This window comes from Mugil cephalus, chromosome 13, assembly GCF_022458985.1.
Source record: "Mugil cephalus isolate CIBA_MC_2020 chromosome 13, CIBA_Mcephalus_1.1, whole genome shotgun sequence".
Classification (NCBI taxonomy): Eukaryota; Metazoa; Chordata; class Actinopteri; order Mugiliformes; family Mugilidae; genus Mugil; species Mugil cephalus.
The window spans coordinates 9,739,075-9,760,978 of NC_061782.1; the positions used below are offsets into that span (position 1 = coordinate 9,739,075).

The 21,904-nt window shown below is 41.7% G+C and overlaps 2 protein-coding genes across 2 annotated transcripts; both read right to left on the reverse strand.

The window, feature by feature from the left end:
• Positions 1-1,895: 1,895 nt before the first annotated feature.
• On the reverse strand, positions 1,896-9,527 carry LOC125019146 (calpain-2 catalytic subunit-like). Its single transcript, XM_047603676.1, has 21 exons — positions 9,196-9,527; positions 8,518-8,587; positions 7,836-7,954; positions 7,609-7,742; positions 7,359-7,527; positions 7,178-7,261; positions 6,968-7,053; positions 6,121-6,195; positions 5,714-5,874; positions 5,461-5,630; positions 5,350-5,361; positions 4,963-5,174; positions 4,493-4,529; positions 4,204-4,269; positions 4,059-4,116; positions 3,905-3,969; positions 3,273-3,341; positions 3,107-3,185; positions 2,377-2,493; positions 2,226-2,284; positions 1,896-2,143 (listed from the first exon to the last, which is right to left on the reverse strand). Exons 1-21 carry the CDS (start codon positions 9,430-9,432, stop codon positions 2,120-2,122), a joined length of 2,103 nt encoding a protein of 700 aa, XP_047459632.1. The 5' UTR covers positions 9,433-9,527; the 3' UTR covers positions 1,896-2,119.
• A 324-nt stretch (positions 9,528-9,851) lies between these two features.
• Positions 9,852-20,849, reverse strand: LOC125019147 (calpain-2 catalytic subunit-like). Its single transcript, XM_047603677.1, has 22 exons — positions 20,754-20,849; positions 15,611-16,116; positions 15,449-15,518; positions 15,052-15,170; positions 14,604-14,737; positions 14,319-14,487; positions 14,151-14,234; positions 13,726-13,811; positions 13,562-13,636; positions 13,311-13,471; positions 13,037-13,206; positions 12,940-12,951; positions 12,615-12,826; positions 12,082-12,118; positions 11,858-11,923; positions 11,696-11,753; positions 11,537-11,601; positions 11,376-11,444; positions 11,220-11,298; positions 10,367-10,483; positions 10,221-10,279; positions 9,852-10,128 (listed from the first exon to the last, which is right to left on the reverse strand). Exons 2-22 carry the CDS (start codon positions 15,845-15,847, stop codon positions 10,105-10,107), a joined length of 2,103 nt encoding a protein of 700 aa, XP_047459633.1. The 5' UTR covers positions 15,848-16,116; positions 20,754-20,849; the 3' UTR covers positions 9,852-10,104.
• Positions 20,850-21,904: the final 1,055 nt, after the last annotated feature.

The window sequence follows — 21,904 nt, forward strand, 5'->3', positions numbered from 1 at the left end:
TCTAGTGAGTAAGTTATGTCTATCAACAGAAAGGAAGAAAGGACATTTTCAAATAAAACTTTTTAAGGATGTGTTTCATTTTTGTTGGTTTGTTTGTTTTACCTTGACACCTATTTACTTTGTTTTGATCATATTAAAAAAAAAAAAATCCACGGGAAGTTCTTACCATAAACCCATCAGCCATTACATTATGACCAGGTGAGGTGAATAAAACTGACCATCTCGTGACAATACAGTGTTCTGCTGGGAAACGTTTGGCCCTGACATTAATGTGGATGTTACTAAGACATGTGAGACTCCCCTAGACCAGACCAGGAAGCCTCACCCCATAGCAACGACACCTCAAAAAAACAAAACAAACAAAACAAAAAAAAAAAGATGTTGGCCTGGGCTCCAAATTCACTAGATCCCAAACTGATCAAGTATCAGTGGGATGCACCGGAACAAGCCTGATACACAGAGGAAGCCCTCAGAAGGCCCATTCTCTCATGAGTCAGAATGGTTTTGAGCTGCTTGATATTACAGATGTGTCTTGATATTGCATGTGCTGCTGTCTGATACATGTATTGTGCTGTGCTGCTAGAGAGTGAGTGTGCTGTATGAAATAGCTTCTGCTTGCGCATTGTGCCGTACAGCACGTGATTGTGGTTCTGGCGCTGCTGGCTCTGAGAGCCAACTCCGTGTTTAATGCATGATTTCCTTTCTGTGTTGATTTTTAGATGTGACTTGCATTGCATTTGTAAATTCCTGCTGCTTTTTAAAAAATAATTTTTATTCCTTTCTTTCCCCTTTTTATGTTGATACAACCTTGTATTGTATTCCATTTTTAGGATGCCCTTTACCACCTGGCCGGGGACTACAGCTGGAAGTTAGCTTTATTAGCTAAAGCTGCCCTATTTACTGACACTTTGTGCAGGAGAATAATAGTGACTGTCCATGTCACAATAAACTAATAAAGTAAAGCAAAGAAAGAACTGCTTTGGAGGCACAACAGAGGCCTACACAATATTATGAAGGCGGTCATAATGTTATGCCTGTAATACTGATATAGCCAAGGTTACTATCCATAAACTGAATGTTGACCCACATACAGCAGGATTTTACAACAAGTATGAGACAATATAAATCACACTTACATTTTCCTAAAGTTGCATTTAGCTTCTTTTTAAAACCCTACCTTTTACTTTTAAATGTTGTCACTTCAAGTCAAAGTATGATCCTTGTTACTTAAAAAGTTGTTTACATGTTGTGAAAGTTGTGAACCGTGTCAATTAATCCTTCGCACAGATCCGGTTTAGCGTGTAAAAAGCAACTTTACACCCGTTCTGGACAAAAAAACATTGTGGCTGCGACCTCGGTTCAAGTTTCCAGTCGGATGTGTTGCACCTCTGTTTGCTGGGCGGGGTCCGAACTTTGGCTGCATCCAGTTAATCCCGCCGCTTCATCTCATGCTTTGTTGATGTTAAAAGTTTAAATGAGGTGACGACCGAAGCAAATTGAGGAAATGCTACTTAATTGCGTGGAATTTCCAAGACCGCGTTGTCTTGATCATAGATTTCACCAGCAGGTTGTAGTAAAATTCTACAGAAAATACAGGATATTCTCGTGTCCGTACGGTAATTATGAAGCAGCCACATGAGGTTTGTTACATTAGTTTGGCATCAAATCTGAAATAATTCCATTTCTCGGTGGAAAATTAAAACCATCTGCCCACCACTGCTAACTTTTAATTTGTTTCACACATACAAACGGCAGGAGAGGCGAGAGATATTTTCTCACAACTTTGTTTCGAATTTGGAGATATTTCCCAAAATTTTAGGTTAAGATTTGAAAGAACAGAGGCAGCAAAATGGCAGAAATCCTCAAAATATTGTTCTCAGACATACATACTCTACTAAATTGATACTTTTTTTTAATCAGTAATGAATGAACACATTCTTATTTGTGGTAGATTGTGATTTTACGTTAAGTTCTTGCTCAAATACACTGATTAAGTTGTTATATACCAACACATTGACACGCACACACACACACATTGTAAGAACTAACAAAAGAGTAAACAAATGTTCAGAAATGACTCTGCAGCACACGTCTGAATTCTTCGGCAGTCATTCTTCGTCTACACCATCGACAGGTTCAACCACTGTGGAGGAAAACAGAGACACGGCTTACTGTGTGATGCATCCATCCGTCTTTTTGTTTCATAATAACGGGCGGTCCCTTACCTCCATGAAGTTCAGCTCTATTTCACCAGATCCGTCCTTGTCCAGGGTCTTGAAGGTGTCTGTTTTGGATTAAAGTAAACGGGAGAATTTTTTTTACGTAATGTCCGTGTGACGGTGGTACGGAAATGTGTTGTTAAGGCCAGTGACTCACTGAAGAGCGACTCTAAGCGAATCAGGGCGCCCACAAAGTTGTCAAAGTCAATGGTGAGGTTTGGCTCACTGTAGCGGGCCACAATTATCTGATGCAGAGAGTTGTTGAGCGAGAAACCTGCCAAAAGAAGTGCGCACAATGGTGGAAAGGACAAAGGCAAAGAAAACCATTAATGTAAAACATTTCCTCAGTTTTACTCAAATATCATTCTCCTGCATCCTCATAACCTCCTGAGACCCGAGTTTTTATTCGGTATGCGTTTTTATAATTTCTCCATGGTGTTTGTGATCAGTAGAACCTAAGATGTATAAAAACTCTGCATCATCCTTGAATAGGAAGTTGTAGTTTTTGAAAAAAATATATATATATATAAATATATAAATATATGTTCTCATATGTGGACACTGGGATTATTTCATTACCTATATTATAAAGATAGTTTGACAAAATATAAAACTGTTGGCTGTGCAATGACAGAATTGCAAACAATGAAGTCCCAACGTCCTCAAATGAGTACTTGCTAATTAGCAAAAATTGCTAATTTGTTAAATTTGCGCATCATATCAAACTAGAAACGTTAATAGGCATAAATAAATAAGTCTTAACCTTTTCTACCACTAAATGGCAGACTAAAGCATCTGCTAATGAGGAAAATAAGTTTAAATGAAAAATGTAACGTCCCCATATGAGGACGCAGGGTCTCAGGAGGTTAATGAAATCCATTTCTCACCGGCAGCGTCAACAGCCATGCGCATCTCAGAGGAGCTCATACAGCCACTTTGGTCGGTGTCCCTCTCTTTGTACAGATCCTAATGTAAAAAAATAAAAAATAAAAAAATCATCACATGCGAGTCTTCTAAAATAAAAATATGTTACAATACAGATAAAGAACCCACCAGGAGCTTCTCAATCTTGGTCCACAAGATCTTAAATTCCACCAGTCCGAGCTTCCCGCTTCCATCTTTCTTTAAAAACAATGTCAAGGATATTTGCAACCTGATGAGTAATGCGTAGCATCAGCTAAGACTGGAACATGCAATACAGAAAATATTGTCAGACAGCAAGGATTAAAAATGTTTTTATGGCAAATGAAGCAATAAAGCTCCATAATGACATTAAAGTGGGCACCGGATAGACATTTATTCAACTGAGAGAACTTGGGAATTTAAAAAGGATATTTATTGGTATTATTCCTGCTAGATCAGTAAGTAACTAGAAATCCACCTATTTATTAACACAGCTGGATATTTTACTCTGGATTTATAACAGCAGTGAGATCAGGGCCGTTGTTTTAGATCATTATGGGATATGGGCGGCGCCCTCTTGCGTCTTTGGAGCCAGAGCCTGGCCACATACTCTGCAATAAAATACAGACATGAGATTTGAGATTTGGCCTGATCTCATCCAGCTTTAAACGAGAATGCAAACGCTATTCAGTTCATTCTCTAAAAGCAGATAACGAGGTGTTAAGAGGTTAATTGCTTTATGAAGTCTCCTGACACATCTTTGCTTCAAACAGGAAGGATACGTCCAGGAGATTGACCATGTTGCGGCAAGTCATCAGGCTGAACCCACTGGTCTTGATGTCGCTTCCTGAAAAAAAAAAAAGATAAAACAAGTTAATTTGCAGTGACCGCACGCGCTGTGCATGCTTGAACGACAAGAAAGAATTAACTTCTTACTCCTTGTCACCACTTTGTTGAGGATTCTCTGCAGCTCAAACGCAGAGATCTCTACATCCTAAGAGGCATGAGACACAGACACTTTGTTGGTCATAAGGGCGAAAAGAACAGAGAAGATGATGCACCAGACCTTTAGCTTACTTACGTCTCCAGCAAGCTGCCCGAACAGCCTCTTGAATCTGTCACTGATGTCGTCTTCATCGATATGAATCTGAAGAAGGCAAAAAAGAAAAAGAAAAATGCTTAAATATAGAAAGCATCTTACATCTTTTCTTTATATATTTGTATTTATTTAGACTTTTATTGAGCCAGGACAAATGCATCAAACATTATTTCATATAAATACAAAACAGATGTCATGCATACTGGTTATCTAGTCAGAGCTAATTTGTAACCCCTTTCTAAAACTTCCAGATCAACAGACATGATTTTACCTGCTCGACATGGCAGTCTACGGGATCATCAATCTCTCTGCAAGCAGTGTCAAGTCATAGTTAATTATCATTTTAAATATTGTTATGCAATATTAAATATGTTGGCTATAAAGGCAACAAAAGTAAAAAAGCAACATTAAATAAAAGCGATTAGATTGAAATAAAATAAATAAATAAATATTATCTAGTAAAATAAAATAAACAGTGTAATCAAAAAATTTTACAGATTTAGTATTACTCGCTCAAGAGGTTTCATAGCAATAGAGGAACATTACTGAGCTGGTTGAAAGAACAAGAACAGTGGAGGCCAAGAGGAATGCCACACCCAGAGACCCAGACAAAAAGAGGGAGACAATGCGGGCCAGGAGACACAAGTCAAAAGAAAGCGCCGCAAACACAAAGGCATGAACAGGAGGCACTGCTGTGACATTGTCGTTATGAAACTGTGCATATTTCTGGCAGGAACGTACTGGAAGTCGGCCTGTTTCTCCGAGAACACCCGCACATAGAAGTCTCCATTCTTGTTGGGCTCAAACGTGGAGGGGACGATGAGGTACTCTCCGGGAGGAAGACAGAAGCGGTTGCAGACTTCTCGTAGGTTGATGAACGTCTCGGATCGCGCTGCCGAGCAGCTGTACAGGAAGAAGTTTTTCTTCAAGTGCACTTGCCTTTGGCCAGAGTACTGCGAAATGAAAAAAACAACAACAACAAAAAAAAGACATGCTGAATGGTCACACAGGGACGGCCTGAACCTTCTATTTTGAATATGACGTACAAATATCTATAAGGTACATTTCCAGAACTGAAAATCTACAACTCATACTTTGAGAAAGGTGCAGACACTTTGTCTTACATACCTCTTCAGGCAGCTGGAAAAAGACAAAAAACAATCGTAAGAACAAGATCCAAACGTTGAATATTCAACCTCTGCTCTTCACTAGGAATCCATCTCGGAGGCAGCTCCTTACCTCGTAGATGGCAAACCCGATGGTCTCCATGTCCTCGCCCATCTTCCTCCTACGCCGCTTGTCCTTCTGCATCAGACCAACGATGACGGTGCAGCCCTCCTCACCATCATCAGGGTCGTCATCCACCTCATCCAGTTTAATAACAAACTGGGGGTTCATCCAGAAGGTGTCTGAAGAAGAAAAGAAGCAGGAGCAATCAGGGAGCGAGTCAACAGCATTACGGCACTGACTTTACAGTCACGTCGGGTCGTACTTGGATAGTTTCTGCAGCCTCCAGCGGACACGCCGCTTCTCCACGTGTCTTCAAACTCCGCCTCTGCCCATTTCTTGTAATCGTCTCCCGATAGAGCGTCTGGGGTGAGGTTGCAGATCTCAAGCTGGGAATACTGGCGCAGGAAGTCAGAAAACGACATCCTGTGGAAGAAGCAGCCATGGAAGTTTCTCTCGCAGTCTAAGAATGCACGTAACATTTTTGTTTGCCGGACACCTTTGAGCTTCAAACCTTCTGATGTGATGTTGTTGCTGAATTTGTTCTTTGTACTTTTAAAGAAGGCCACAGTTTGGTTGTTTACATTATTTTCTTTAAAAATAACACAGCTTAGCACAAAGCATCTATAACTGGGCACAATTAATACATGTGACGCTTGTAGTGAAATTTACCAGAACTCTCCGTCCTCAGAGCGGTTCGTCATCCTCTCCCGGTCATCGTCACTCACATATCTCCATTCGCGTGAACTAGAAAATAGAAACTTGGGATATTAGAAAGATTTATTTGCGTAATGCTTTGCACACATATGCAGACTCGCAGTCACAAGTGGTTATTAGTGCAACTGCCAGAGGGCATGTCATACATGCTCCACCCACACCATAACCACAAAAACCAAAGTCAGTGAAACAGCCTTTTAAACAACAGGATTTACCAGCCTGGTAAATCCTGTTGGGTGTGTGTGTGTGTGTTGTATGCATGTTGGAAAAAAACAAGTTTCAATTAGTCTGTGTCATCACATCAACACAGGAGGCACAATGTCAAGGAAATGAGAAAAGCCATCTGTTAGGAGCAGTTTAAGTGAAGTTGACAGTCGTGTTCTTAAGCCGTGTCGTTTTGACATTTGTGAAACTCCGAATCTCGAGATTATGTTTCTAAAGAGGTATTTTTTCATGTTTTGGTCACAGGATTATCTAAATAAATAAAGGAACCTGCTCTTAATGGCGTGTGAGGCTCAGTGAGCCTACTATGTATGCTAATAGCACTGTTGCTAGCATGCTCATAAACATTGACCTCAAAGACATTGACAAGTTAAAGCTGCTAGATCTTGAGGCTGGACATAAATGTTGGAAACTTCATAGCGATACATAAAATAGTCCTGCAGGCATTTCCCTCTAAGACACAAATCTGCTTCTGGCAGTTGAGAAGATCACCAGATCTGTTAAGGCGTGTAATCTGAGGAACAAACGAAGTGACTAAAAAAAAAATGATCAGAGCATAGCGGTTTCCCTTGCGACTCACTTGTCACTCCAAGCTCCAGTCCACTCCACCTGACCCCACGGGTTTCTAATCCTGATCAGCTGCACCATTTCTCCTCTATACTCCACCTGACACAGATGCAGAAAGATGACTCAGTAATTAACATCAGTAACATCTACGACGATGTGCAGAATAAAATAAAACCTCTGCAGCTTCACTCAGTGGCCGACGTGGCAGAGGAGACTTCCTTACCTGCTCCGCTCCTGTCACGGAGTAAGCGTGGCCTTTCACCAGCTTGCGGTGTGTGATGGCCTCTGAGTCAGCCGCGCTGGTGATCTAAGACGGGAAAAGGAGAATCTTCTGAGTTGAAACAATCTCATAATAACACAAAGATAACTGCCACGCTGCAGTGAGACGAGAAGCTCAAACAAACATCAATGGAGCATCCCAGCAGGGAGCCTCTGCTCAAGGCCTTCTTGATGATTTTGAAGAGATGGGGGTCTGGATTGCTCAGGTCATGCCTCTCGGCAATGCCTCCAGTGAAGTCCTCAAATCCCTCTGTGGTGCTGCCCCCAGAAAGCGCCTCGTAGCATCCATTTAGCCTAAAGAGATAAGAAGTAACGAAGGACTTAGCCTTGAAAACAGACACGGAAACAAACTGAGGGATATTAGCTGTTCCGTACTTAGCATAGGCCTTCTCCAGCAAGGCGCTCCAAAACTCCGAGCCCTCCTCAGAGTGAACGAACAGCAGCTCTCCGTTTCTTGTGGGCAAACGATCATCCACCACCACGTCCACCCACTCGCCAAACTGCCAGAACTGGGAACAAGCAGCGGGTCAAATCAGACCGGTTTGCGCCGCTGTAACGGCAAATAAATACAAACTGACTCCAAAAGAGGCGGCGTGTCGTACCTCAAAGTGAAAGATGCCGGCGTAGTTTTCCTCAAAGCTCTGGTCGTGTGGCACAACACGAGACAGAACCTGTTTGTTGAGAGTCAGGGAGGCGATGGCTGCCAGAAGCCAACAGTCACCTGAACACAAGTTAACAGGATAAAGTGAGCTGTAAATCTAATTGAACACTGAGAAAATGTCCCTTATTCACAGCTAGGTTCTTTGCGCAAAAACCTCAGTTGTGCAAACGCGTGGCTGTTAGTCCCATCTCTCAAACCGGCTCATCCACACCCACATGGATTTTGCCTGCGTGTGGACAGAGAAGACTAAAAGAGGTGTTGTGTTTTGTGTGAAAGCTGGTATCAGCGTCTAGGTGACATATTATTGGTGAATAGATCGAACAAATTTAAGCAAAAGACATGAGATGAAACTAGGGAAGAGAACCGAACAACATCGACAGATGCTGCTGTGTTATGTTCAGATATTTGGAAGTTTAAGATAGGCATGCAAATTTCATAAAGTATGTAAAACATGTTTCATTCCTAAGAGTTTTATTGCGCCAGCGCCGCTCATGTGATTCACTGGATAAACACAAGGCGGTCTTAAAATTTGAATTTTTTAAAAACAGACATTGCTGCACGGATGGATGATTTTGCATGTTGGTGTGTGTGTGTATGTGTGTGTGTGAGCGTGCGTGTCTCACCAAGTGCACCCTGACAGATATCAGTCCTGGTGGCACTTTCAACTATGAATTTTGGATCGGAGCACAATTCCTGAGGGAAAATAAATAAATAAACACATCACATTAACACACAAAGATATAATATATTATCAGTTTTAGCTTGTTAAGGACATAGAAGCTTTAAAAATAAAATAAAAATATTCAATATGCAGAGTGGGATTCGTATCGTATTCGTTTTTTTTTTTTTTTTTTTTTAGCACAACGGTTGTTGAGATCACGCTGAAATCTTAAGAATTTCTTATGTGGATAAGCAGAAATGAGCTTACATCACCAAATGGCTACCTGTGACTTCTCACATGGAAGTATGCAACAAAATTACTAAAGCGGTCTAACTTTTTTCCCTTCTCTTTTTTGTTTTTTTTCCCCCTACATTTGTATGGTTTATTGAGATGTTATACTGCGTATTGAATCATGGAAGGTGAAAATAATGACCGATATAAAAAATGAAATGAAAACTATTACTTACACAAGGCTCAAAATAACATGCAAACACACACAGAAAGCTGCAGAAAGTTCTTAGCTTTGCCTTCCAGATAATAACATAGCTCGACAATGGGAGGGGGATTACTTTTCTCAGGATGAATAGTAACTGCAGCCTCTATTCTCTGTCCTTTCTACTCATGTTTCTGCTGCACCCACCGTAGGCCTCTTCCAGGTGATCCCCCGAACTTTGTGGGAGTTTGGTCCAAGTTCGTCGTAGCCCAGGGATGTGACCACAGGCTCGAAGCAGTCATCCTCAAACAGCTGACCCCTCTCCAGACAGCTCTTCCGCAGCTCTTCAAAGTCCTGGTTCAGGTATTTCACCGCGTGGTCATTGGATCCAATGCCGTGCGACTTCTCTCTCATGTGCTGAAGCTTTGCTGCAATGCCCGACATCTTTGGAAGGGTTTGAGATTTTCTGCCTGTCTGCGGCTTCCCTCTCGGTCCGTGTGTGCGGTTTGACAGGCTCTGTCATACATGCACATCCACCGTCTCCACACCCTTTATTGTTCAAGGCAGGCAGCTTGGACTGGCTCACCTGTTAAGGCCAGCCCCTCCTGCCTCATCTTATTGATGTGGCCCACATGCAGACACATAAACAGGTGGAAAATATTTGAATAAAGCCTCAGATGTATTTATACCTTATTTGACTTTCTTTGTCCCTATAATTATTAGCATCATTTGTGCTTCTTTACTAATTCTTACAAACAGAAAAGCTAAAATGGAGAGCAAAGGCTATCTATTCTAATTATGTAAACATCTGATTTGTAAAATTGGCACTACAATTTAGAAACAGAAAGGTTCAAGAGCCCTAGTTTCTTACTTTCTTTCTTTCTTTTATTTATTTTTTTAATCATTTGACAGAAGCTGCAAAAGCCCAAGAGTTAAAAAACAAAAACAAAACAAAACAAATTTCTTGATTTCACATTTCAACAAGTGACCTAAAATATTCCCAGATATTGTTACAATCACACATTTTAAGGGCTTGGGAATTATCGTCTTAAGCGTTCTTAAGCGTTATGTGAATCGTCTTGTCGGAAGGGGTCCTTGCTCGTGTCGTCTTCGGAGCTAGTAGATCGCCAGGCACAGCCACTGCAAGAGGAAAACACAATTACACAACCGTCTTTCTAAATCAGGACTGCCGGCAAATCTGTGGCTTCAGGTATGTATTTTCTCACACACACCTGCTGCAAATCCAGCTCAATCTTCCCCGAGTCACCTCTTTCCAGGGTCTTAAACATTTCTGGTAGGGAGAGGGATAAAGAAATGAGCCTCCTGGCGATGTAAAAACTGTTTCAGTTTAGAAAATGCGGGGTGAGCTGACACTTACTGAAGAGCATTTCCAGTTTAATGAGACAGCCTACGAAACTGTCAAAGTCTATGGCGTACTGAGCATCGGCGTAACGGCTGACAATGGCCTGCAGCACCGCGCTGTTGACGATGAAGCCTACAGAATTAAAATAAGCCACGTTATCATCGTTTCCTATCAGAGTGCGTGGCTCACGCTGGTTGTTTCAGATCCTCGGGAGAGTGTCGTTTTTTTTTGTTTTTGTTTTTTTTAAACACGTCAGATGTTAGCAGGGTGATTACTGGAAGACTTAATGTTGCGCAGCCTCGCCCGTGTATGTTTTGTTCATGTGGAAACTTATAAATGTATGATGTGTATGTGCAAGGGCGGGAGTCCTCTAACTGGCTTATCTAGTCTGTCAGTAACCCATCCACACAGGCACAGATGCACACATAATGTCACAATGGGCCTTCTTCCTGTAGCGCCCATTGTTTAGGTGCAATTTAAACCCGGAAAAATGTGCCACGCCGTTTGCAGTGCTGTGTTCAAAGTGAATGCATCCCAGCTGTCCCTGGGGCGAGAGGCGGGATACACCCCAGACTGGTCACCAGTCTATCAGGGCCAGTTTAAAGTTCACCAATCTAAGTGTGTAATTTAGATTCTTTTAAAGCACCTAAACTGCGGTTAGTTTTAAATCACCTAAATCACAGGTCGCAAAATCTTTGGTTTATTAGGTATTTTTATATTTGTCTTTTTAAATTTTGCCCCACAGATTTAAATTTCATTCAGTTCATCCTTGGTCTGAAGACCCCTGCTCTAAATGGCCCCTTGTTCTAGGTTAATGTAGATATTTGGTGGATTCTTGAGACTTCTCAACACGGCTGCGGCACGTCACCTGCTTCAGTGGCGGCTTCTCTCATCTCATGGGAGCTCATGGTGCCGGAGTGGTCTTTGTCGTGAGTCCTGAAGATCTCCTGCATGACCCGCACAGACGCGTGTTAGCTCCAGCACAGCCTGGGTTATTTTAAAAACCACACCGGTCACGTCTTACCAGGTATTTCTTGATTTTGGTCCAAAGCATGTGGAATTCCATCAGTCCCAATGTGGCACTTTCATCTTTCTGGAGAACGTTAAGATTCATAAAATAACTTCGGGCATATTTGGAGCACGACACTCTACAGAATCTGTGTTTTTTATGTTTGCAGAGGATACATCCAGCAGACTGATAATAAGGCGACAGGTTTCAAGGCTGAATCCATCCGTCTTGATGTCAGACCCTGCAAGAAAACAACAACACGGTACAGAGCAACACCACGTCAATGTCAGTACAAAGGGGCTGAGTTTATATGAATCCGATTTAGTTCCACTTACGGGCAGAGACGACGTTGTTCAGGATTCCAACCAGTTCAAACGCTGACACCTCCATGTCCTGTGTGAAACGTGCTTATTATTATTTGAATTTTAATCGTAATACCCACCTCAGGAACGTGTAAATGTTTGATTTACTGTCATTTTTCCCGTTACTCAACCTACATCGCCAGAAATCTGCTTGAAGAGATGCTTGAAATGAGGATCCACGTCACTTTTAGATATCTTCTTCTGTGAGAGATGAATGAAATGAAAAAAAAAGGTTTGAGGCATACAGCTGACTTTAGTATATTAAGCATTTGAAGTTTAATCTGACATTTATTTTATTCATAACACAAAAGTGGAAAGAATATATATATATAAAAAGTTATTTACAAGCACGTTTTTACCTCCTCTAATACAGCATCAATGTCCTCCTCTAGTCGACTAAAATAAACAAGAATGCACAGATTGAAAAATCAGACACACCCTGAAAGGCTCTATACAGAGTTTTAAGAGAACCTGGACCATACAAAGTCCACTACAACCAAGTGACGCTGTTTGTTTGCTTGTTTGTTTGTTTGTTTGTGGTCTATGCAGTTGTTTTTTTTTTACTGGCTACTTTTGCACTGCATTTTGAGTTATTTTCTGCTACATTTACGGGATAGGCTGGCTAAGGGTGGGCATGAGGGAGGGAGTTCTGTTTGGGTTCTTTGAGTATTTGTGATGTGTAACTATATTGAATCTTCAAGAAAATCAATTAAAAATGTTAAACAAACAAAAACAATGCACAGATTGGGCACAGCTTGTTGTAGTGTATGAAAATAACATGTACACCAAGTTTTGTTGAGCATGAATTGTCACACACAATAAAAAACAAGCTGGATTTTGAGCTTTGACCACTAGGTGGCAGCATCAACTAAAAAGTCTGAACCGCAGATACCTGGTTTGAGCCTTCTTCTCTGAGAACACCCTGAGAATGAAACGTCCATTCCTGTGAGGCTTGAAGGTTGAAGGAATAATGGCGTATTCTCCTGGAGGGAGCTTGAAGCGGCCGCACACTTCACGCGAGTTGATGAAGGTGTCACTCATGGCCACAGCTCTCTGTCGCAGCAGGACGTCGGGACCTAGGCGGACGTTGCTGCGGCCCTTGTACTGAAGATTAACGAGAGTTTCAGTGCTGGGAAATCAAACAGCTGCAGAAATTCACAGTGCAGTCAAGCAACGTGACACCCGTTTTGCATTTCAGTAAAGAAAAGGAGACAAACCTCATCCGGGACCTGTAAAAAAGGAAAATATTTTAGTATTCAGTCATTTTTCTTTAGTCAATAATTTCATGTGAAATATTAAATTATTCAAAGACACCTTATAAATGGCAAAGCCGATGGTCTCAAGATTTCGGTCAATTCTCCTCATTTGACGTCCGTCCTTTTGCATCAGCCCCACCAGAAAGGTGCATCCGTCCTCTCCATCTAGGGGATCATCATCCACGTCCTCCAGACTCACCATAAACTGAGGATTGGATGGGAACGTGGCTGGAACAGACACACAAAAATATGTCTTCTTTAACAAGAGGTAGCTTAGTGGGGCTGCTCGACCTGCAGGATTTGTATCATCATTTCTTTATTTTTTTATCTACCTCGGTTATTAATGCAGCCACCAGCAGTGGAGCCGACCCTCCACATCCCTTCAAACTGGTAATACTTCCAGTAGCCCACGTCATCGTTCGTGAGTGTATCTGGGGTCATGTTGCAGATTTCCAGCCTGGAGAACTGTCCGAGGAAGTCTGAATAAGGCAACCTAGGGAGAGGAAAGCATTGCTCACCTCAGTCTCAGCAGCGATGGTGATTATAAAGCTTAGAGTCCAAATGAAGTGTAAAATACTGTTACCAAAACTCTCCATCTTCACCCACGTGGTTCAGTTTTGCTTTATCATCTGGACTCACGTGCTTCCACTCCATGGATCTATTTTTGATAAGATGTGTTTTGTTGTGTAGTCTTGACATTAACCACTTGCAATTGATGGTTTATGGATACATAATATTAAAATGTACCCATCACTCCAAGGCCCTGTCCACTCCACCTTTCCCCATGGGTTCCTGACGCGGACCAGCTCAACCAGCTTGCCTTGAAAATTAACCTAGGAGGAGAAAGCAAGGCTTTGTAATTGAAAGTAATTCGTTTGCAGTATCATGGAAAACAGGGCAGCACAGCGGCTCGGTGGTTGGCACTTGGTCTTTCTGAGCGGAGTTTGCATGTACCTCCCTGTGTCTGATAGACTAATTGGTGACTCTAAATTGACCCTAGGTGTAAGTGTGAGTGTGAATGGTTGTTTGTTTTTGTGTTAGCCCTGCGATAGATTGACCTGTCCAGGGGTTACAGCTGGGATAGGCTCCAGCAACCCCCCGCCCATGACCCTAGTGAGTTTATGCGGTAGTAGAAGATGAGATGAGATCATGGAAAAAGATATTTCACATACCTCCTCTGCACCCGTCAGTGAGTACGCATGTCCTTTTACAAGTTTCAGGGCTGTGACCATCTCTGTGTCATAGGCACTGGAGACCTGAAAGTTACATTTTCAAATCATTCTTGTTGGGAGTTTGTTTGCAACGACTGTCACGTAAATCCCTACGAAAATAAGACTTACCTCAATAGAGCAACCCAGCAGTGAACCGAGCCTCAGGGCCTTCTTGATGATTTGAAAGAGGTTCGGCGGGGCCTTGCCTAGGTTGTAAATTTCTGCGATTCCTCCGGTGAAATCCTCAAATCCCTCTATCGCGTTTCCTCCCGACAGGGCCTCATAGCAGCCGTTGACTCTGCAGGACACAGAGGGATGTGAATAGACCGGCTGTATCAGCACTGTGCATTTACCGCGAATTGAGGTTTGGATGATACAATATATATATAAATATATAAGTGGAATAATCCTTACTTAGCATAGGCCTTTTCCAGCAGAGCACTCCAAAACTCAGAGCCTTCTGCTGAGTGAACGAACAGCAGCTTTCCATCTCTGGTGGGCAGACGGTCATCAACCACCACGTCCACCCACTCACCGAACTGCCAGAACTGAACAGAAGACACTTCTGTCAGCGAAAGTCAGTGTCACTGAATCCTCTGCAGTCATTCAGCTGATGTCCTTGGGTTGTATGTTTTACTCCAGCTGCAGCTTTCACTTTCACTTGTCTTAAAAATCATCATGACCTTTTCTTTTATCTGCCATATGGAGGGCAGGTATCACCAGAGCAAGAAGTTACAGAGCAAAAGTTGTTAAGCGGTTTCTCAGATCAGTACCTTGCAGGTTTTTTTCATTCACTCAGCTTTTGCATTAAACAAGTCATTTTCGGGTATTAGAGGTCCAACGAGAAGGCTCTCTGTCTGACCTGGAAGTGAAATATTCCAGCATAATCTTCGGTGAAACTCTGTCCAGGAGGCACCACGCGGGCCAGGATCCTCTGGTCCAGAGTCAGAGAGGCTATGGCAGCCAGAAGCCAGCAGTCACCTGGTAAACAGGTAAACAAGGGCAGATACAGTACATGACCATATCTACTGATATTAGATACAACTGGGGTAACAACAACAAACTTCTTCTTTCGATTTTTAAATATACTGAATATTTGAACCTGTGTATTATTTGAACAGTTTAATGTAGAATATGGAAGGTGGGCGTCCCTCCTTAACCTCTCCATCAGTTTGAGGGTCCTTGGTCTGAAAAACGTTGAAGACACCTGCTCTACTGGAACGTTTGTGACTGTATCCATCCTCTTTCCTCGCACTTACCCAGTTCACCTTGACAAATATCTGTCCTTGTGGCTCCATCATCAATGAACTTTGGGTTGGAACACAGCTCCTATATATTAAAGATAAAAAGTTGAGCACTTTTGATAAATTTCCATAGATGAAATAGTCTAAATGTGGAACAAACTGTATTCATCTTCTTACCGTTGGCCTCTTCCAAACAACCCCCTTGGCCTTTGATGAGTATGGCCCTAACTCTTTGTAGCCCAGAGATGTGCCCCCAGCCGGAAAGCAGTTGTCCTCAAACAGGCGTCCCCTCTCCAGACACTGCTGCAGCAACGTCTCATAATCCTGCTGGGAGAACTTCACTGCATTCTCGTTGGTCCCGATTCCTTCTTTCCTCTCCTGCTGACGGGCCAGTCGATCTGCCGTGGAAGTCATCCTCACCTCTCAGTTGTGGATTATTTTCGACTTTCTGGATGGATTGGATTTCTCTCTTTATGAGCTGAGCTGAGCTGGGCTGACCTGTGAGCTGCTCTTCCACCGGGATCCAGTGCGATCCAGTCCTTCCTTTGTTTCCTTTATAGCTGCAGCAGGTGTTGTGATGTTGAACCAGGGAGAGGGAGGGGCATCCAGTGAACAGGTAAGATGAACCCGAGCAGACAACAGCCACCATAGGCAAATCCGCATTGAAATGGCCGTGACCACAACTGAAACACAAACACAGACACACCTAAAGGTAATTTGAAGCCCCGGTGACATTGCCCCATTTCAAAGTTAAGTGTCTCTGTGGTGGGAAATGCGCCACATTTATTGTCTTTTGCATTGATAATAAACTATAAAAGTGCTATAAGATAAATAATAAAAAAGAAGGTATTTTCTGACAACAAAGGTTTACAAGAAGAAATTATACATGTGATATATGTAAAGAAACAGCTGTCTGGATTTGAGGCAGATCAAGGATGGGACATAAGTGACAGCACATCTTGGGATGCAGCCAGCAAGTTTGACTTCACATCCCTATTCTGTGCTCACATGCTTTATCCTCAATACAGCAAAGCTGAGCCTTAATCAAACACGTCTTAAAGAAACTTTGGTCAACAGTTACACCGTGGGAAAAAGTCTTTGATATCATGTTTAGTTTACAAGTACAAGATTGACATATAAATATCAGAAGTAGAAATATGTATTGTATTACTTCACACACCATCTAGTTACACCCAGCATGACGAGAGACACTAACAACATTTATATAAAAAAAAATTAAAATAACACAGCCGTCACCTATGTAGAATATTTGTATAATTTCCATATCAGTGATGACAGATCTACAGATATGGTATGTGGTGGAAGCACAAAGACAGTAATGTCCAAGTTGTGTTCTGCATTTGGTCTGACAACAGACTGTAAAACCCTCCCTTGGTTTAACAGCTAATTCCTATTAGAGATGCATGATGATCAGCCAAAACATTAAAACCACTGACAGGACAAGTAAATTAACACTGAGCATCTTTTGACAATACAGTATCCTGCTGGGAATCATAAAACACGGGCCACATCATCAGTAGTGTGCACTTTGAATAATGACTTCCTAGGTCTTTTAACAGCCTGATGGTAGAATAAATCACAAATCCAGAATAGATTTTTGCATTCCATCCTCATTGTTGTGCATCTGCAGCCAGTTCTGTGTAAAACCATTTTTTTTTCTTTTTTTTATATTTTTTTTTGTTGCAGTCATAGGCCTCTTCAACTGAATTCTCCCACGGGACTCTGAGCTCTGTGATGTAGACTTCCTTCAGTGAAGGTGACAAGAGTGCCAGGTCTGGTCTGAGGGTGGTAGCTGCAAACTCCAGTGGGCCTTGATAGAATTAGATGCTATCTCAGGGGCAAGGAGTTGGTCGTACTCCTCTTGCTGTCAAGAGCTGCTGCCAGGCTCTTGAGGACATGGTTATGCCTCCAGGTCCTCAAGTGTGAGGCTGGTCTTACACCCGGTCAAAAGGGCGCAGGTTGGGTCTTCACTGTTGGGTTTTTAGGGGTTAATAAGGCCTTCAGCCTATGTATAACCTCGGGAAGAATCAGGAAGAATGTTACATACGCTATCTCACCATATAAGGAGTTGTTTTTCGCTTTGCTACAGCTTGCTCACAGATTAGGACACATCACATCCTGATATCTCACATGCTGCAAACCATATAAAGCTAATTGAGTACACATAGAAACTCACTGACACATGAGAGGCAGTACTCCTCCCCATTGTCTTACGGGCGGGTAGAATAAAGTCACTGTACGTCCCTGAAGTGGGGCTTTTGGTTCATTTTACCCCCAAGGTGAACTGACCGAAGCCTCAGCACTGAAATCAATTTCTATTCTCTGTGTACCAAATAAATATCCAAAACGTGAGAAATTGTCGCGGGATTTGTGCGTAGGTGAACTACCCTTTCCAAACGGTATAAAGATCCTGGGAAAATATCCTCCTTCGACATCGCCATACCACTGGTTGAGTTTTTTTGGAGATGGCAGCACATCATCGGTAGCTCTGATAATAAAGCTGATGTTTTTTGCCTCCATTTCCAGCTGAGCTTTCTCCTCTCCGGGCCTTCCCACCACTTCCATTGGCCCTGCTTAGCGAGAGAAGCAGCTTTTGCACTTCTTGCAACCTCCTCCTGACGGCGTCTCTGATGTTGAGGCCTTACGCCAAGTTTCTTTGATTACTGGAAGGCCAAAGCCGCGTCTTGCCAGCTGGACTCGCCCCAAAATGCCCCAGGGCTGATGTAGCCTGCTGCACAGCATTAGATGGTATTCATTTCCGTCCTGTAACCAGGTGTGGTGCAACTTTGGGACATTCGTGTGGATGTCATGTACCACCCACCTACCAGAGCAAACACCACCACCCCATAGCAATGACTCTCCTTGATGGCAGCAGCCATCCCCAGCCACAAATGGTAATGGTATGATCCACAGAAGCCCCTCCCCTCAACCCATAGTACCCAAAGCCCCCACTAACTAACTGTTTTGGACACAAGGGAGACCTACAGAACATTAGGAAGGTGGTCATAATGTTATGCCTGACTGGTGATTTTTTCCACAGTCACTTTACAACTTTCACTTTACGTCTTCTTATATAAGAACATTCAGTTTGACCACACAGTAGCAACACATCACTGTGTTTACTATTGGAAAAAGGGTGTGTCTTAAGGACCGCAGTGTTGTGTGTGTATACATACTTTTTCTGTAAACATGACAGATGACATTCATGAATAACCGCAACCCACAGAGAATACATATCTCCACAGAACGCATCTACCCTTGACTCGGTCTACAGTTAGTCAACTGGTTCTAACTATTATGAACTAAACATTTTGCATCATGAGAGCCGAATATGACACAAAAAACTACATGTGTTATATGGAAAAATAACACTAAAAACAAAGGCAGCAGGACTTAGTTAGTTCAGCCTTTTCGTAGGAATATCTGTGTGTGTGTGTGTGTGGGGGGGGGCTACACCTGAGACTTACATGACTAGGGTCTGTTAACAAGCAGACACTCACCTGCAATTAGAGGGTCGCTTGATAACCACTAATTGTTAAAAAACAAAGAAAACAACAACTTCCTGTGATTGCAGAAGTGTATTCGGTTGTTAACAGACATGCGTGGGTGCCACCGACTGATGTTCCAAATACCTAAACCCAAACTCTCTACCAGTTGAAAGAAGAAACCACTTGGATGAGTTGTGAAAGAAAAGAAGATCCCTTGGCTTTGTTTTTGGATATACAGTGACACGATGAATGCTGACAGATACACATATAATGCGATGATATAATAATAATAACGTAATTTTAAAGACAGAACACAAATGAACGAAATCCATTCTACGGTCTATCTGCTCACATTAGTAGTTTCTCCATTATGGATAGATATAAAATGATCTCCGCATTGGTAATATCTATTACTGACAAATTATTAATTATACTGTACATGTACTGTTATCTGCGGGAGCCCTAAGTGGCCATGCATTCATACACATTGTTTTCTCTATTTTCCAGTGATAATGAGTTACTTTCCTCGGTTTTGAACGCATGGCTGCTTAGGGCTTCCGTAGTTATCTAGACTAAACCAGCTAATAGACATCGCCAGTGTCATTGCAAAAGTATATTTCCCCCTTGATTCAATTAGTGTCACTATGTTTGTAATACATGTGTCTGGTTAAAGATAGGTCCTATGTATATTTTCAGGTTAACAAGTAAATCAGGATCTGTGTTCACGTCACTTGTTGGTATCAATGCTCAAGAGCTTCCAGTCCTGAAAAGACGGGTCAGTGGTGAAACCCACGTGACACAGATACAGGACACTTAAAAAAAGCACTCAAAAGCCTCTGACTGCATTCTGCATATTCATTTTATACACTGTTATATATAAAAAAATATTGATTGGAAAGCCCCTGAAAATGTCTAGAATTCCTTTTTAACACTAGGTGTGGCCTGATGATTGACAGCAACGAAAAACAACCCACCAAGAGTTGCAAAATCTTGTCTGTAGTGCACACATGCACCACAACATATTTTCAGTCTGCTCTCCACCCACCTCAAATGAGCACGAAGAGACATAATTTTCCCGTGGAATAACCAAAAGTAACCTGAATCTGTCTGGAAATGGGTGTGTATTCATGTACATACGTCACACGTCGAGTTGGCCTCTTGGAGCAATGTTCAAGCCTTCACTTCACTTCTTATTTAGAGCCTTATTCTGTATAATTCATAACGCTCAAGGCAGATTCACTAGAACAGGAACTCCGAGAACACAAATCTAATATTTAACACATATTTAAAGACTCACTTTCTGAAAGAAGTAGCGCCACTTTCCTCCTTTCGTGTTGATTAAAAAAAAATGGTTGGTTTCCGAAAACTCCTCAACCATTCAACAAACATCACATGACATAGTGAGGCATAAACCCTCGGCTTCCTCAGAACCTAACAAGGGATCGTGCTCTATTATCTTTGACTTTTAACCTTTGCAGCCCTTCATTTACTATATCTCTCAGGTGATACACAAACATTGTGCATTATCATCCTTTAACAAGAGCAAGGTTTATCAAGAGCACTAACAGTTGAAGTGAATTTGACCTACCTGACGATTTTATGTTAGCTTATCATTAACGTTTATGATGAGGATAGGTTTTATTTGAGCGTTCCCCTTTCGGTTTTCCCAAACAAGTGCGTGAACTAAAGAGAAATAACCCATTTGGCATTAATTTTCTTATGATGGCAGGTTTGATTTAAGTTTCAGTGAATCTGTTTTATTTAATATTATGTAGCCTGCATTTAAACATGTTGATATAAGATATTATTACCTGATTTAAGTATCACTCAGGTCTGAGGCGGGAGGGGCGCTCGCTTCTGATTTGTCGCAAGGACAAAGTTGAAGCTCTGAGGAGGTTGTGGTTTTGTGGTTGCAGCTGCAGCCTCTTCAGACTCTGGAACAGTTTGTCACTGCGTGTTAGGTAGCCTCAGACACTGCCTGTTTTTAAATAAAAAAATCTTAAAACTCATCTCTGTTCTTTGGTGTTTTAATTCTGCCGTCTTTTTGTTGACCGTGTGTTTAATTGTTTGTACAATACATTGGTCAATGTGTCAAATAGACACATGTTTATTCTCAATAGCTCAAAAGCTTATAGTGGTTGTGTCAACTTTGTATATCTTATTGTGTGGCAGAATTCAAATGAATGACTTCTTACAGCTTTAAACTTCTCTATAATTTCAGTGTTGTAGCATAAACATTTTCTCTGAATAGTATTTGGAGGTTTTTGGGTTTGATTACAGGCAGGACTTCCTGGTCCTCAAGAGAGTGTGTGGCTATATAAAAACAATGCATTATTATTTATTTTTTAAGAGACTCGCCTCCCAAACCTGCATGACGTTTATACCCCGGACACTCCCTCTACTGCCACCAGGCTGGGGTTTCCACTGTCTGAAGACACAGACACAAGAGGCTGAGGAAGGATTTTTATCCCCATGTCATATGTCTGCTTTGCAATATTGTAAATTGCATGTATATATGAGAAACCACCTTTTAAGTTCACATTTCAAGTTTACAGTTTATATTTTATTTCTCGGTTATACATTTATTTCTATTTTTTTTTTTTTACCTTGTGTGCTGTTCAGAATTATTATTTGTACTGTAGTATTTTTTTATTACTTGTTGCAGGTACAACAATACTTTTCACTGTGCATTGTACTATGTATGTACTATGTATTCATGTGATGAATAAAATCTTATCTTATTTTCTTTTCACTCGTTTTGGGGACATGTATGTGAAATTATGGTTCTGCTGTATTTATTTATTTTTAAAATTTTTAATGGTATTGGCTGTCCATTTTTGTATTTATCATTTCTGTTTTATTTTCTCATATTGTTCGGAATAAATCATAGTTTCCAGTTGTCTTTCTTTGGCGCCTCTAGCGGTGAGATGCGGTAGTGGCGGTGAGCCGTGGCCCCGCCTCC

What these genes read in the sequence shown, in the direction of transcription:
- LOC125019146 (XM_047603676.1), bottom strand. Translation starts at nt 9,432, where the DNA reads ATGTCGGGCATTGCAGCAAAGCTTCAGCACATGAGAGAGAAGTCGCAC. An exon ending in TATCTGTCAGGGTGCACTTG is followed by an intron (nt 7,955 to 8,517) that starts GTGAGACACGCA and finishes ACTTGTGTTCAG; the next exon opens with GTGACTGTTGGCTTCTGGCA. An exon ending in TCTGAGGACGGAGAGTTCTG is followed by an intron (nt 5,875 to 6,120) that starts GTAAATTTCACT and finishes CTTCTTCCACAG; the next exon opens with GATGTCGTTTTCTGACTTCC.
- LOC125019147 (XM_047603677.1), bottom strand. Translation starts at nt 15,847, where the DNA reads ATGACTTCCACGGCAGATCGACTGGCCCGTCAGCAGGAGAGGAAAGAA. An exon ending in TCAAGCAGATTTCTGGCGAT is followed by an intron (nt 11,754 to 11,857) that starts GTAGGTTGAGTA and finishes CGTTTCACACAG; the next exon opens with GACATGGAGGTGTCAGCGTT. An exon ending in TTGAGCTGGATTTGCAGCAG is followed by an intron (nt 10,129 to 10,220) that starts GTGTGTGTGAGA and finishes TTCCTCTTGCAG; the next exon opens with TGGCTGTGCCTGGCGATCTA.